This window comes from Seriola dumerili, unplaced genomic scaffold, assembly GCF_002260705.1.
Source record: "Seriola dumerili isolate Sdu_G_001 unplaced genomic scaffold, Sdu_1.0 BDQW01000322.1, whole genome shotgun sequence".
In the NCBI taxonomy this organism is placed as follows: domain Eukaryota; kingdom Metazoa; phylum Chordata; class Actinopteri; order Carangiformes; family Carangidae; genus Seriola; species Seriola dumerili.
This window is the reverse complement of record NW_019174577.1, coordinates 3,288,482-3,304,566: the sequence shown is the minus strand read 5'-3', so window position 1 is coordinate 3,304,566 and position 16,085 is coordinate 3,288,482. Positions and strand designations below refer to the sequence as shown.

At 39.1% G+C, this 16,085-nt stretch overlaps 1 protein-coding gene across 1 annotated transcript; it reads right to left on the bottom strand.

The window, feature by feature from the left end:
- Nucleotides 1-2,655: 2,655 nt before the first annotated feature.
- Nucleotides 2,656-8,779, bottom strand: LOC111232123 (excitatory amino acid transporter 1-like). The gene is made up of 11 exons (XM_022759482.1): nt 8,764-8,779; nt 7,580-7,846; nt 7,300-7,437; nt 6,777-6,984; nt 6,151-6,193; nt 5,783-5,911; nt 5,464-5,648; nt 4,962-5,195; nt 4,272-4,466; nt 3,265-3,399; nt 2,656-2,962 (listed from the first exon to the last, which is right to left on the bottom strand). The coding sequence occupies exons 2-11, from the start codon at nt 7,800-7,802 to the stop codon at nt 2,764-2,766; spliced, it is 1,689 nt and encodes a 562-aa protein (XP_022615203.1). The 5' UTR covers nt 7,803-7,846; nt 8,764-8,779; the 3' UTR covers nt 2,656-2,763.
- Nucleotides 8,780-16,085: the final 7,306 nt, after the last annotated feature.

Sequence of the window (16,085 nt, the reverse complement as noted above, 5' to 3'; positions counted from 1 at the left end):
CTCAAACTGTGTCACTCTCTTTTTGTATCTTGTGTTTCTCTGCATGTCCTATTTACTACACAGTACAGTAAACAGTAAATGTTAGCATGCTAACAAGCTAAACTAAAACAATGATCATAGTAAACATTATACATACAATTATATGAATAATATACTAATATAAATTATGAGCATTGGCACTATGAGCAAGTTGACATTAGCATTAGCATTTAACTCAAAACACTGGCTGCTGTGCAGTGCAGTCTCACAGAGCTGCTAGCATGGCCGTAGACTCTTTTTCGAGTTGTCTGTCCATATGTCCATACTTACGTCCGTCTCATTCTCGTGAACACGACACCTCAGTAACGTCTCGATGGAATTTCTTCATATTTGGCACAAAATTCACTGGCCATCGAGGAAGAAATGGTTAGAGTTTGGTGGTCAAAGGTCAAAGGTCAAGGTCACGTGATCGCAGATAACACGGTTTTAGCTTTGTGAACGCAATGTCTTGGGAACAAGGGAATTCCCTCAAATTTGGCACAAATACCCTTTTGGATGCAAGGATGAACTGATTAGATTTTGGTGGTTATAGGGTAAAGGACAAGGTCACTCCTTGGCCATAACTCACAAAAGAATTTGTTAACTATGGCACAATTCAACACAAATGCCGAAAAGGATAAAATGATGGAGTGATGATTTTTTATATCCAAATGATCAAAGGTGACATCCATCTGCATTAGTGCATTATTCTGCCATTATAAAATGCAACACAGGAAAAGGAGATTGTGACCACATTTCCTGGAACTTGGGTGGTGGGCGGAGGCATACAACCACGAGGTGGTAATTCTAGGTAATTCTTTAACTGTTGTTAGGCACCATGATGCCGTAGACTTTATATTTTTAGGTTAACAAAGGGCTCTAAACTTTGTTTTCTTAAAGTAAATACATTTATTACCTGTGTGAATGAAGAAGGTCTGTTTTAAAAGAATTTGTAATCTAAGGCATTACAATGACAACAGAAACTTTTAAAATTTAACCAGAAGCACAAAAGGTCAGGTTTGGCCTTTATAGTGATCAACTAGTCACATTCCAGTAAAATGGTTTTAAGACAGAAACCACACAATTATTATTACAAACTGCTCACATATATCATTTGACCTATGTTTGTCTCTGAGAGCTCAGTTTCTGGCCAGGAGAATATCCTCCACCAGGGGTAGCCACAAACACAATAATGAGAATCACAGTTTAATTCCTGAGCCATTTATTTGTCACATTTCTCGTAAGCTGTCCATCAAAAATGTTGAGCTGCTCTTCCTTGAAAAATAACATTTTTACTGAAATAACATCAAGCATCAAAACTAAAGTCAAACATCTTAATGAGCATATAAGTGGCACAAAGTCTCAAAGCTTTCAATTAAACAGTTTATACCTTTTCACTTTCATAATTATTCACAAGACTTTCCTCTAAAACAATCAACACTAAAAAGCATAAAGCAACTGTACATTCAATTCCTCAAGGCATTCACAAACTTTCTTTACAGTACCTTTTCACAAAACAATAAAAATAAATTGTGATCATTATGACAGTCAAAATATAACAAAATCCAGTTTTAGTTGATAGTATAATGCAGAAAACACAGACAGGCAGGTGTAATGGTGTACTGATGTTAAAGCACACTGTTGTTACCAACAGCAAATGCTTTGTAATGGTCTTGAAACTTATCTTGTCAATGATTAAAGAATTATTCAAAGTAAGAAAAAAACAACCTTAAAGTGAAAAAACAAGAACTTTTAACTGAGAAAAAAGGAACAAAAATAATTTCCGTTGACTGGTTGTGTAAAAAAAGAGAAAAATTAACAGTTTCAGAACAAGTAATAGTGTAGGTATGACCCTTAGTGTATAGCGGTACAGTCCCGTGCCCATAGTTTAAAAGAAATAGCACCAAAGAAATACAAGAAAGCACTGAGTGAAAAACATTCTACCAAGTCACTTGAAATAGATAAATACTGTATACATTCTCCCTCCCACCACAGTCCAGTGTTTTGTGCAAGCAAACTTAAAAAAATATTTCAAACTTAAATATGGGATTTAAAGTAACTGAGAGATTGATGTATTTACATCCTGCTGATATGTATTTGTGTGTAGAGCTGTAGAAGGTCTATATCTAAAAGTCCTGTTAGAGGTAGTCATGATGATTTGAGTGACAAAAAATAAGTATTTTCAATGAGGTGTTAGGTCATGCAACAGAAATAGCAGAGTGATGAAAATTTACATATTCACAAAATTGGAAATATGATGGTCTTTCTCCCTAATAATACTGTGTATTGTAACACTGACGCTGGTAGGAAGTAGGAAGTGTTATGACTCTCTGACTGTATGGATCATAAATCACACAAATCTTTGAAAACTCAACGAACCTGAAAATGTTTTGAAAAATGACTTTCAGCTTTATTTTATATATTGAGTTTTTCAAATCGGTCCCAAATAACTGGCACTGAATCAGATTGTTAGCAGTTGGATATGTAACTGTTCCTAAACAGCATGTGGACTTATTTCCTGTCACCAAGCAGCCCCGGGCCAGGCTTTCTATTGCCTTTTTCCCGGACAACATTTTCTATTTGAGGGTAAGATGAGAGTTAAAGACACTCTGGAAACCCCTAGCACTGGCTGAGTCAACCCAAAACTATTTTTTTTCTCTAAAACCGCCCCTGCACCATTACAAGCCAACCTTCTAGCTAAAATGCTTTCGGTACACAATTCCCCTTTAACTGTGGTTTATTTTTTCACATTGTGGTCTCACTGTTGTGGTGGTTGATGGAGTCGTTTTCCTGGCAGATAAGCTGGTAGGGCTTCTCATTCTCCTCAATAACAGAGTTGTGCCCCTCAGCATCCTGATTCTGTAGCTCTCCACGGGAAAGGTGCTCCACAATGCCAGCCCCGAGCGAGTCACCCAGCACATTGGTGGTGGTACGCAAGCGGTCCCTGGGGGAGCGAGAGAGAGAGAAAGAATCAGATAAAAACAGAAAAAAGAGGCAGAAAGTTGAGATAAAACAGGAACAAAAAATGATTGTATATCTGCTATGAAAACACTCGCGACTCAAAATTTGAAAACGTGCCTCTAAACACAGGCTTTCTAAGCTGTCACTCTGCATTATGCATCAGTAACCTTTGTAGTGGTGGGACCTCTGGGCTCTCTGAAGCTTTACTATGACATTTAGGCTGGCAGAGCCACAGAACAGTACACAGACCAATCCCCATCACGCTGACATTTAGTGGGAACTCACAAGAACCAATCCACAGCGATGATCAGTGTTATGTCCTCTGTGGGCAGTCCCACCGATGTCAATACAATCACCATGGTAACCAGGCCAGCCTGAGGGATGCCTGCTGCTCCAATGCTGGCAGCAGTTGCCGTGATACTGAGTGGGTGGTGGGAGGGATGGAGAGGAGAGTGAAGACATTTAATAAAGGGAAACAAACAAACAGCACATGTGCACTCCTGGTGGGAGTAGTAGAGTGATAAAGGCACGTTAGGAATTATAAAATCATGTAAATTTATGCCAGGCTGAGGTGGTCACACAACTTCAGGATATGTTCTATAAACTGTAGGAAGTTTTACACATGTTGTCAAGAGTAATGTAACAACATATTCTAGTAGGATATGCTTACATGAAGTACAATATGTATGACCCATTAATTTACACATAGAAACTCTCTCTTTATGAAAAGCTCAATCAGGTGAGTCATGGAGTAAATAAACTGTGATTTTCTCTGGAATGAAGTGATAATAAAGATGCAGCAGAGAGATGTGGGTCCAAGAACAATTTTGGACACAACCTGTGCAATATAAAATCAAATTGAAAAGTGTAATGATACAGTAATATAGTGATATGCTGTGCTTTAAATGCACCAAAGTGCAATTTAAGTGCAAACTAATTTTCATCTGTAGTCCCTGGGCAGATGATCAGAAGAAAGGAAATTGGAATTAAAACAGTTATTGAAATAGTTTAAAAGCAGGCCAAGCAATAAAAAAAAGAAAATTTCAAAGTATTTAGTATTTAATAACAAAACAAAGTAAACAGAGGCACCATCACTGCTGGATTTTAGCCTGGACTTCGGGAGTGTTCAGTGCCTGTTGACGAGCGTTCCTGACCCCTATACTCCCTGACAGCAGTTGAGCACTGTCAGTATAATCTTCATCTGTGTTAAACAAATGTACCAACTGAAAAACACTCTTGAAAATCTATTTTTCATCAAAAACAAAAACTAACAAATGTAAAACTAGTGATACCTGATGGTGAGAATCTGGCCAAAGTTTAGGTCCATATCATTGACTTGAGCTATAAAGATGGCTGCCACAGCCTCATAGAGGGCAGTGCCATCCATGTTAATGGTGGCGCCCACAGGCAGGACGAAGCGTGTCACTCTTTTATCCACATGGTTGTTCTCCTCCAGACAGCGGAAGGTGATGGGCAGGGTGGCAGAGCTGGAGGAAGCAGGGAGAGAGAGACATGAAGCATCATAATTTGACACCAGTCAGACACAAAATGCAATACATGAAGTTTATCGAATATATGTAAGATAATTTTTTCATTGAAATGTTTAGTATTATATTTTAAATAACAATTTCAAAATGCAATTCATGGTATTCTATTTTATGTAGTTACATATTATATTATCGCGTTGTATCGTGTTGTGTCATATCGTATCGTATTGTACCATATTATGTCGTATCGTATCTTATTGTATCTTACTGTGTCATACCATATCGTGTCGTGTTGCATCGTAATGTATTGTATCTTATAGTATCTTATCATGTATCGTATCCTATCATGATATCATGGTATTGCTGTATTATTGACACTAAACTCCTTGCCTGCTCTTTTAACATGTATTCTTGCAATCAGTGACACATACAACATACAGTACAGGCAAGTGTCCTAAACATCAGTGTCGGAGCAGGACAGAGTATGAGACTCACCTGGATGAGGTTCCCAGAGCTGTGATGAGTGCCTGCAGCAGACCACCAATGAAGGTATAGGGATTTCTCCTGGTCACCAGGAAGTAAAGCAGCGGCAGGACAAAGAGGCCATGAATGAGGAGACCCACAATGACTGACACAGTGTACATCCCCAGCTGACTGCCCACCTCTGCCAGATCCTTCATCTCCACAATCTTCCCTGCAATGAGGAACAGGATGCCCAGGGGAGCATACCTAGTAAAGTGATTCAGAGGAGATGAATGAGTATGGAGGAAGATGGATATAAACATACAGATCTGCTGAGCATCTTAAGTTAGTAACCAGCTTAATACTTAAGAGGGTATACAACTGCTTTTTGAATTTGATACTCAAAAGAATTACAGTATGTTTCACAGGCAAGAAATGTAAACTACATAAACATGCCACGTGAAACATCACAGAAAAAGAAAATCTATAAAGAAATGTGTTTTACTTGCTGAGTTGGAGGTGACTCTTTACTGACCAGATGATGATGGCCACAAGCCTCATGATGGCTTCATTCAGGCAGTCGAAGAAGTCCCTGAGGGCCTGGCCCTGCTGCTTCATGTTGCCAATGACAAGACCGAAACACATGGAGAACACCACCAGACCCAGCGCGTTCACTCCAGCAGAAGAGCCGGACACAGGGACCGTCTCCTCCACTGTCTCCTGTCGTAGAACAGATTGTACAGTTTGCAGGACACACATTACAGGATTTTAACTACTTCTCATCCCACTTCTGCACACTTTTACTTCAATCTATAACTGATCATGTCCTTTTTTTCCCCAGAGGAGCCACCCACCTGTATGGTGTGCAGCACCCTGCTGAGGTTCACGCTCAGATTAGACTCTGTCACGTTGAGAGAGTTGGTGAGGTTCAGGGTCACTGTCACGTTCCTTGTATGAACAGTCTTCTTGTACACAGTTTTATACTGTAACAGAGAGCATGCAGTTTGACATTGATTCTGTTTGGGTCTGAAAGTCATGTGCAAAAAATGTGATCTCACAGTGTCTATGAGATGAAGATAATGTGTGTTTTTACATGCTTTTCTGTCTTTGATGTTGTCTCTTTGTGGTTGGTTGAACTAGATTATGGAAGTGGTGATATGGTATGAAATTTGAGGGTTTTTTGTGACTTAAATAAATGAAAATTGAAAAAATATGGCCTCACCTGCTTGAAACAAGCTTCTACCAGATTGGGAGGAAACATATTCCTGAGATAAAAATTAAACATGAGTTTACAAATGAGTCACAACAGGTTGTAAATTTTGTACTGCAATACTACACTATGTTAAACAATAACCATTTCATAATCTTAAAGAGTAATCACTCAGAGATAGTCATTTCTTCTATCAGATATCAGAGTGAGTGAATGCATTTTCATTCACACACAATCCATTGTTTCTACTATTTTGTGATGTCTGAATGTCCTCGTAATTATACAAATCCTTTAAAAGGAGTTGCTCATCATTTTGGGAAGTATGTTTATTTCCTTTCTTGCCAAGACTTAGATGAGAAGATTGGTACCACTTTTATATCTGTAAATGTAAAAATGATTATGTTTGGTTTGTGGCGTTATGTGCCAGATTGCTTCCTGGTTGCTGCTAAGCTAAGCTTCATATTTAACGTGGATATGAGAGTGGTATCAATCTTCTCATCTAATTCTCAGCATTTCCGAAAATGTCAAACTATCACCTTAAAAATTGATGAAATAAATGAATTAAATCGTGACTGTATGTGGGAAATGCTTCAACAGCCAGATACAGTATCAATTTCACAAATCGGTAAAGTCGTCACCTGATAAGATCCAGAAAAGCATCAGCAGCCTGAACAGGTTCAATGTTTCCACTGTTGGTCACAGGACTATCTCTGCTGCCTTTCCCCGGCCGGATTATTATCACAATGACAATGCCGATGAACACAGCAATGAGAGTGGTCACCATGTAGTAGATCACTGCACGAACACCCATTTTACCTGACGCTTTGCTGTCCAAAGAGGAAATACCTGGGACAGAGAAAATTCAATTCAGAATTTAATCAGTTTGCTGCAAATTTAGATTTTGTTATCAACATTAATTTAATTTGAGATAAAACTGGACATTAAATATTGAAAGAGGTTCAAATTAAACCAGATAAGCAATATTTGTGTAAAACTATACTTGTTATCAACTTGAATCACAAAATAAGGCTGAAATAGAGCAAAGATCTTGCCTGCCAGGGAAATTGCCCAAATGAAAGTCAGGTGTCATTTTAGGGTCTGGCCCGTAATCTACTGTAATCTACATTCTGCGAGCCTTAAGTGCGTTTGTTCAAAGCCAACCTGTGACCAGACTGGAGACGATGAGAGGCAGCACCAGCATCTGTAGCATTCTCATTAGGAGCTCCCCTGGAAAGGCAAAGTACTTGATCTCCCTCAGGGACAGGTTGTGGGGGCGTAGAGCAAAGCCCAGGATTACACCTGAATAAATTTGCACGCGCACGCAGGGTTAGGGTTACATACATACACACACACACAAAAGCACAAATTTACACAAAGTCATATAGAGTCAACTGTCTGCAGAGAAGACAATGTTGAACTGCAGGCTCCCCTCTGTACTCACCCAGAGCCACGGCGGCGACAGTGAACAGAACAAACAGGTTCCTCTTGAGGAAACCTTTGACGCTGTCCCTGCTGATGGAGCCTATCCTCTCCTTCATGCTGCTGGCTTTCCTCTCCATTGCCCTGCGTAAACGCCTCCTTAAGTCTACTCTCTCTGGCACGGGGGGTTTGTCTGCGTCCTCGTTTAGGAAAAGACTCGCACTGGTGGGGGGCTTCTCGTTCATAATCAGCTCCAGCACCTGGTCCAGGAGGCAGGTCTCGTGGGAAACTAGGCAAGGGAGAGGATGACATAGAGAGAGTGTCTCCTGAACGGACATGAAGAATATTCAAATACAATGATGTTGTCCAACGGGCAGAAAACATCAGATAATGGCATGGGAAAGTCTAATCACGTAGACCACGGCCGCTGCGTTTGAAAGATTTAAACAGTGACACAATAACTAGAGATAACATGAAACTGAAGGTGTAGATAATTTAACCCAGGAGGGTACTTAATACATGGTGACTGATACATGCTGGGCTTAGATGGAGAAAACATTAATTGACAGCAACAAGCTTTCAATAACAAGCAATTTGAAGACATCACTTTTGGCTCTGGGAAACTGCAATGGACATTTTGCACTTATTCTGATATTTTATTGACTAAATGATTTATCGATTAACAAAAAAATGAATAATCAATAATGAAAATGATTAAATTATCATTATTTTATTATTATTTTTAGTAGTTGCAGCTCTGCTCCAATCTGAAATCACCTGAACCAATTTTTGAATAAGTCAATAATCAATCAGGATCATGAGCCAGAAATGGAGAGAATGAATCAACACTTACTCATTTTTGTAAAGACAGTACACAGTGCAGATCTAAACAGAATATATAAAGAGGTGATTCTCCAGCTGCTCAGGCTAATGTAAACTGACCTGTTAAACTTTAAATTACAATGCATGACGAATATATCAATAACAATGACCTGGACGAATGAGAACATTCACAGACAGATGACGAATATATGTAGTGTAGTTCTGGTTCTCTAATTATACAACAGACTTTTTTCTACTATAGTGAGTAAATAAATCTCAGCTGTTTATCTAAATCTTTACTGTGATCATTTTTCTTGATATCTTTTAATAGAGAACAGCTGTAACAACACCAAAACTTCAAAATATTAGCATCTGTAGTCTTACCGTGTTTTCTTCTGCTGAAAACAAAAGTAGTCTGTGTGTAGCACGTGGCAGTTGATCTCACTTCTCCTTATCTATCTAGGTTAGTGTTTCCTCAGAATTACCCTATGCAAACAGACTTGAAGCCCCACACATAAAGAACAATAAGGCCAACCTCTTTCCCCACTTCTCCCTCACATCCAATGTAATCACTCTGAGCTCCGACACCTTTATATTTTTACTTTTCCCTGGGGGATTAACACTTTAGCATATAATCTCCAAAGACTTCATCTATTCTGTTTACATCCCTCTTGTCTATTGATTTTCTTTTGTCTATTGTTCTGAGGTTCACATCTATCTATTACATACAGTGTAAAAGACCCATTGTTGAGCAGGTTGTGGGATGACCCTGGATAATCAAGGCCATTATTTAGCTTGGTGTCAGATGCAGAATAATCAGCTCTCACACAGCACTGTTCACACTTATTGCCTATAAGTGCGTGTGTGTGTGTGTGTGGGTATGCAACTTAAGCACAAGAGAAAACATCTGATCAAATATGCCATGCAGTCATGATGTTTTACAACAAGCCTGGAGGAGTCAGAGTGCTACTGATCCTGTTTCACCATTCATTTCTGAGTGCTGAATGGATAAGAGTGGGTGAAGAGGCACTACCAGTGACTACAGATCTACATTAGCAGTGAAATGGACTACCACTTATGACAACACACTGTTTATGTCATGTTCTGTGCGTGTTAAGTGGAACTCAGCGTCACACAATCAATGAAGAGACAGCAAAGCTTTAGTGAAGGAATGAAACAGTGAAAAACATCAGCTGCTAAACATAAAGACAGTACACTGCTGTGCTTATACGGCATACGTTAATATCACTAAAATGTTAAGAGATTACAAAGTTTGTCCATTTAATAGTTTTATTTGTTTTTGGTCAAAGCCCAAGAAGAATGAAGCCAATTAATGTGAAAAAACATATTTTTTTTGACTAATTAAACCATAATGAAAGTATTATGCTTAAGAAGCGACTACAGTGAAATCAATCCCCCTGGGCATGGATGATACTAAGCTTGCATCAGTCTGTGGAGAGATTTACACATTCACAAATGATTCTTTTCAGCTGCTCTTTGCTGGACGGGTTTTGTTGCTCTTTCTGCTTTAAAATCTTCCAACGGCGTATACTGGATTCAAATCGAGGGACATACAAGGCCAGGTCATGGTTTTCAGTTTTTTTTTTTTTTCTTTAAAAACTTGCATGATTTTTGCAGTGTGTTTAGGGTCATTGTCATGTTGGAAAATATCCCCTCCTGCCAAGCTTCTTGAGACTGTGGAGTCATCTTTTTATTCAGTATTTGGGTAGAAAAACCTGAATTCATAGTGCCATCTATAAAGGTCATCTCTCAGCCCACTCCCACTCAGCACTGTGCGGTCACTGGGGTGGTCCTGGCCAGGTCCACGTCAAACATGCTGGAGCCCAGCTGATCCAAACTATTTTATTTTGGTTTCATCTGACCAAAGAATGTGCTGCCAATATTCATCAGGCTTCTTTTCATGTTCTTTGGCAGTGTAATCTGGCAGTTTTGTGCCATTTTATGAGCAATGGTTTTTATCTTGGACGCTGTCTGTGGTTGACTTCATACAGTGTCCCTCGCTCTGTCTAATCAGTCACTGAAACACCAGTGTCCACAGATAATCCTCGTGCCAAGTCCAAAGCACTTGCCCGTCTGTTTTTCAGTGCGAGGCTACGTAAATAGTGAATTGTTAATGATGTTATTTTTCAAGGACTGGCCACTCACCTTCTGTTATTGGTGGTGTTTCAGATCATGTTCAGTAGCCTACCAATGCTCTTGTACCTGCTCCCATCTTTGTTATTTATTGCTTACCATGTGGAACCAACCGGGCAAACAACTTTGAGATACATGTCTTTAAATGTTTTTCAAGTCTGTTTCCAATTGTACAAATGCTTAAAGAATGCCATTCCCAAAACACCTACATACAGTGGGAATACAGCACCCTTGTAGCCATGTGCCTGAGTCATGTAACCATTAGGCTTATTTATTGTTTTATTATGTTTGTCACTGAGTTTCAGCGACCTTCCAGCCTAAAGCAGCCAACTCTGGCTAAAACTGCTCAGTGCTGGTCAGGCTACAATCAGCGCTGTCTGACAACCCAAACATCCTCAATTAGATAAGCAGCAAACTAGTGATAAACATTTAAACATTAAGCTAAAAGCAAAGAGATTAGGGTCTATTATAGTAATGGAGAGCATCATTGACCCTCAACGGTCAACAGGTATTTTTGTACAGATAATGGCTAACAGGGTAACAAGAAGAATTCTTAATTATATCAAAAACTATTTTAGCACCGAACACTAGTAAATATTCTAAAATTAACTCAGTGTCATTAGCATTGGCTATACAGCTGGCGGAGGAGCATGCAGCGTGTAAGGCAGAGCACAATTTACATCTCAGTGGAAAACCACTTCAGACTAACATGTTAAAACATCCTGGGACACATGGATCCTGTTTCAAGCTACTGCATATTCCTTGTTAATACTGCTTTATATTTCTTTAAATATTTTTTTACACCACAATAAAATCACTTGCTCAGACCAACTGTACATTTCAATCCAATAAATCAAGACTTGTTCCCTCAAAATCAAAGAATGCAATTATCTATTCTTCTAATCACACAAAAGTCAACTTTGCAGAGAAAGCTTTGCAAAGTTCAACAAGCTGCTCACTGGTTACTCACCACTCATGGTTTACAGTGTGTCTCAAACAGTCCGATCAAAGTCAGGTGACACTCTCAGCTTCACAAGAGTAGACAAGAGATTCAGAGTGTGAGAGAGTGTCTGGAGCTGAGTGGTACAATGACAGGACGTCTCACTGCTCGGCTCTCATAAGCAGACAGACATGAAAAGGCCTCTCATATGGTCTGACCTTCTCACACTTACACACACACACACACACACATACAAACACACAAACAAACATGCGCACATGCACACCCTCCAGCCAACCTTTCATACTCCGTGACAATTCAGATCCATCCATCTATCCTTTAATCCAACTCTCCACCCTCAACTAAATTGCTTTACACTACAGATCCACTTCCCTGAACACTTTGCATAGAAACCAGTTCATGTGATCGTACACGAAACAACATGACATGATAATGTACACAACAAAACCTCAGACCAAAATCTTTGGAATTTAAGTGGCACAATTTTACAAATGAAAATCATCACGGAGAATACTCAGCTTGTGAAAATAATATATAGGTAGATATTTTTTGTTTTATGAATAGAAAATAATAAAGAAAATAACCCTTGAGGATGTCATCAGGTTTATCTCCACTTCAGACTTCCGATTTTTACCAGCGGTGTTGAGTTTGAAAGACATGGGCAGAATCAGTCAGAGAAGGTCTAATGAAAGCTACTATCGAGTTGCATTACAGACATTGTAGGATCCAATGGTTTTAAGAGTCTGATCCATACTAAAGACTAAAGGTTGATTTATGGGTGTGTGTTGAAGGGTTTAAGCTACGTGCATAGGCCAATATAACTACACCGAAGGCTATGCCTTATCTCCACCTTTCTTTTTTGCATTTCTTTACACCAATCACAATTGCGTTGGGTCACACCATTGTTGGTTGTTTTGGGGAGGTGAACAATCATTAAAATGGCTAATTTCGTACAAAGAAAACAACCACAAAAAACAGCAAAGACATATGTAGATCTAAAATGATAACAGGCAGGGGAAGCGGAGAGGGAGCAGAATGCCACCTGAAATAGGCGCCAAATGGCAGGCTCATACCGACAGCCTACATCCAGTACAGTGGCTACGGAGATACCAAGTAGTGACCGCAAAAACTGTGATTCATCTTCTACAAGTTTCTATTGCAAGTGGAGATTTTAAGGTGAACATTAAAGAAGTTGAAGAAAGATTTAACAGTATTTCCCTTTTCAGTAACACACACCTAGCACGACCACTACAGACCCTCTGGTCATCACAATCGCCACTCCCTTTCACAGCGAATGAAACAAGCACAGCAACTGCATGGGAATAGTCTCCTTTTCAGAGGTGAAAAAATGAGAAATGTAAGTTGCCAGGATGTACAGCTGTGTAAGTACTACATAAGCAGGGTTTGAACTAAAAAAAATCAAAACCTATAGCAGAGGCATCGGTGGTGGTTCTCCTGTTAACCCCTTGGTTTGACCGTCCAATTCATACAGACTTCAACAGTGGAGATGTGAAAGATTGTGAATTAAACCTGGAGAAATATGCTGGCACCACTCACCATTTCACAGGCATTCAAAAGTTGCACAGTGATGCAATGTGGGCATCATGTTAAGAAAGATTCAATTTTATGCAAATGTCTTCTGGGTTGATGGGAGTGACGGCCTGGCAACAACCAATCGCACTTGTTTCTTTTCCATCGAGGAAACAGAAGCACGGAAGAATTTCTATTCCATTCACCTACATGAAAGTATTTAGAAGAAAACCGAGGAAAAGCTTATTATCACAGTCAACGGCTTCCCAGTTGTCTATGAATAAACTTTAGTGGGCTTGTGGGACTTCACTATGAAAAACTATGCATACAAAAAAGGACACCTTTAATTTAAAACTATCACAACCCTGCATCAAAATCATAATATCATTATGATAATGTCATGACAGACAGACAAACAGACAGACAGACAGACAGGCAGACAGACAGACAGACGGATAGATAGATAGATAGATAGATAGATAGATAGATAGATAGATAGATAGATAGATAGATAGATAGATAGATAGATGGATTTCCTTACATACATTATTATATTCTTTCTTGCATTTTTTTTTTTTTGAAAATGTACATGAATTTGAGTGCAAAAGTACAAAAGATAAAGTCTGATACCCTGTTTGTGCCTTTGAATGTGTCAAGCTGTCATGAAGAGACAGATCCTCTCCTCTTCTACTGGCGGTTGTTTCAGAAGAAGCTGCAAAACAAGGATTAAAACTTCACAATTTTCAACACAACTTTCGCTCAAACCGTGTCAGACTCATGTAAAAACAACGCAGTTACTCTGATTAGTTAGCAGGTTGGCCGGCAACAAAAAGTTAATCACAAAGAAAATCTTGTACCTGCCTCAGTCCGTCCAGGGTGCTCCTCACACCGTCATGTGGATGTCTTCCTCTCCACCAAGCAGCCGATAATGAACTAATGTTGCCCACACACAGTATCTACCCTCATCATCTTCACTGTTATCTCCCGTTTTTTTTTTTTTTTACTATCAAGCGGTTCGCGCTTGTCCATGAAGCCTCCGGCGGAGAGGAGCGCCTGGGAGGTCTGCGTGGGAGGAGGAGGAGAGGTTAAGGACCCTTCAAGAGAGAGAGGGAAAAATAATAAAGATAAACCACCTGCTGCCTGTCCACAACAATGAAGCCTGAGTGCAATACTCTCAGGTTAATACACTTGTCTCTTAGTAGATTTCACTATTAGATAAATGTCACATGTTGAAAGAAAGGGCCATTATTATGACAACGTGATTAATTCCCTGATTAATGATGAGGCTACAACGTTCATTTTGCTTATTAAACACTGAATTTGGGTCCTGAAGGCGCTAACAGTATTTACACACAGCAGTCATTGCTATGACAACACGCATCTGCTCATCGCCCGGGGTCTGCTGTGAGCCACTCTGGGGAACTCCTAACCCTTGGCACTCAGCTACCCAGCTTTCCACTCTCACACCCACTCATCATGATCACGTTCACAAAAGATACATTGATATGCATGTAGCCTACCACCAAATGAAAAAACACCATAATTGTGCTTTTTTTTTTTTTTTTTAACACACAGATATAGATTATTCAAGATGCCCATCATGAGCAGGAAATGATTCTACAACTACAGTTTCCAGGTACCTATCAGTGGGTTTGCACCAAACACACAAAAAGAAGTAAAACTGTTCAATAGGCAACATTTCAACACTGAATTGTAGTTTAACATCATTATATAAAGTCTAAAGTAATGTTCTTGTTGGTTTTGGGGGATTTCCTTGTAAAAGGAAGTTAAGCAGACTTCCTCAATTATTATCAAATTAGAAATCAAAGTGAATAAATATAAGAAGGCATGAATTTTTAATTTTTGGAATACAATTATATACACAGAACAGAGTCAAGATACTGCTTAATTTCTCTCTTTTCTGTTCTGGATCTTTTGATTTTGATCTCACACAAACACAAACACAAACACACACACACACACACACACACACACACACACACACACACACACACACACACACACACACACACACACACACACACACACACAGTGACTTCCTCAGCAGATGGGATTTTCCAACTTGTCATGGAATAGTTTCTCTAAGGATTTTAGGGACTTCTCATCCATGTTGGCTTAAAAGTTTAGACTGAACGTTCATTGTTGTCTTTGTAAACATCATTCTCTCATGTCATATCAAACAATCTTCCTCAGCAGGTAGGGTTGGCCCAGTTGTCTTTTAAGCCAATATGGATACGAAGTCAATAAAGTGACAATTGGGCAAACACCATCAACTGAGGAGGGATCCTCTGATGTGACTGAAAGCCCCAGAACAGCTGCTAAAATAAATATAAATTAAAAGTAAAAGTAAATATCTACAGTATTTTGACTCTGTTCAATGTACAAAATGTACTCTGAAAAAATAAAAATTCAAGCTTTGGTAGGTTCATTCAGTAACTTTTATTTCCAAAAGCCAAATTCTTAAAATGCTTGAGAAAGTCTGCAGAACATCTTTTCCAAAGTATCCCATAAACCCCTCAACAGCATTGCTTTAGTTTGTATAGTTCTGTCAACTTTGTTGCAGCTGTTTCAATCCCAGAATAAAAGACTTTTACAACTGCACATGAAAATATCTTAAAATGTCTTGACATCATGTTATTCAATTTTATCTGGTACTTTTGGAAACTCTGAGATCTTTACTTGAAATGATAATGCTCATCTGTAAGGTTAGATTCATATGTGGCGTCTTAAAGACGGTTGAACTACAGAGTCTGAGGTTAATGACCTTAGTGATCAATAATCTCCCTATAACAAAATTGTAAAAATTGTTAAAAACTACTTTTTCTGTTAACTATAGAAAGAATACAAACAGACAACCTCTGCATGCCCATACATCTTCTAGAGCCATTTATTACTCCTAACATGAGGATGAATCTGATGCTGTGGACTTCCCTCTGGTTCCAATCTGGTGTAGGACCAAAGTGATAGGAACAGATTGCATTGCCATGGCAACACATTATCCTGCCATAACGTGGGAGGCATGGATCATGTATGATCCATG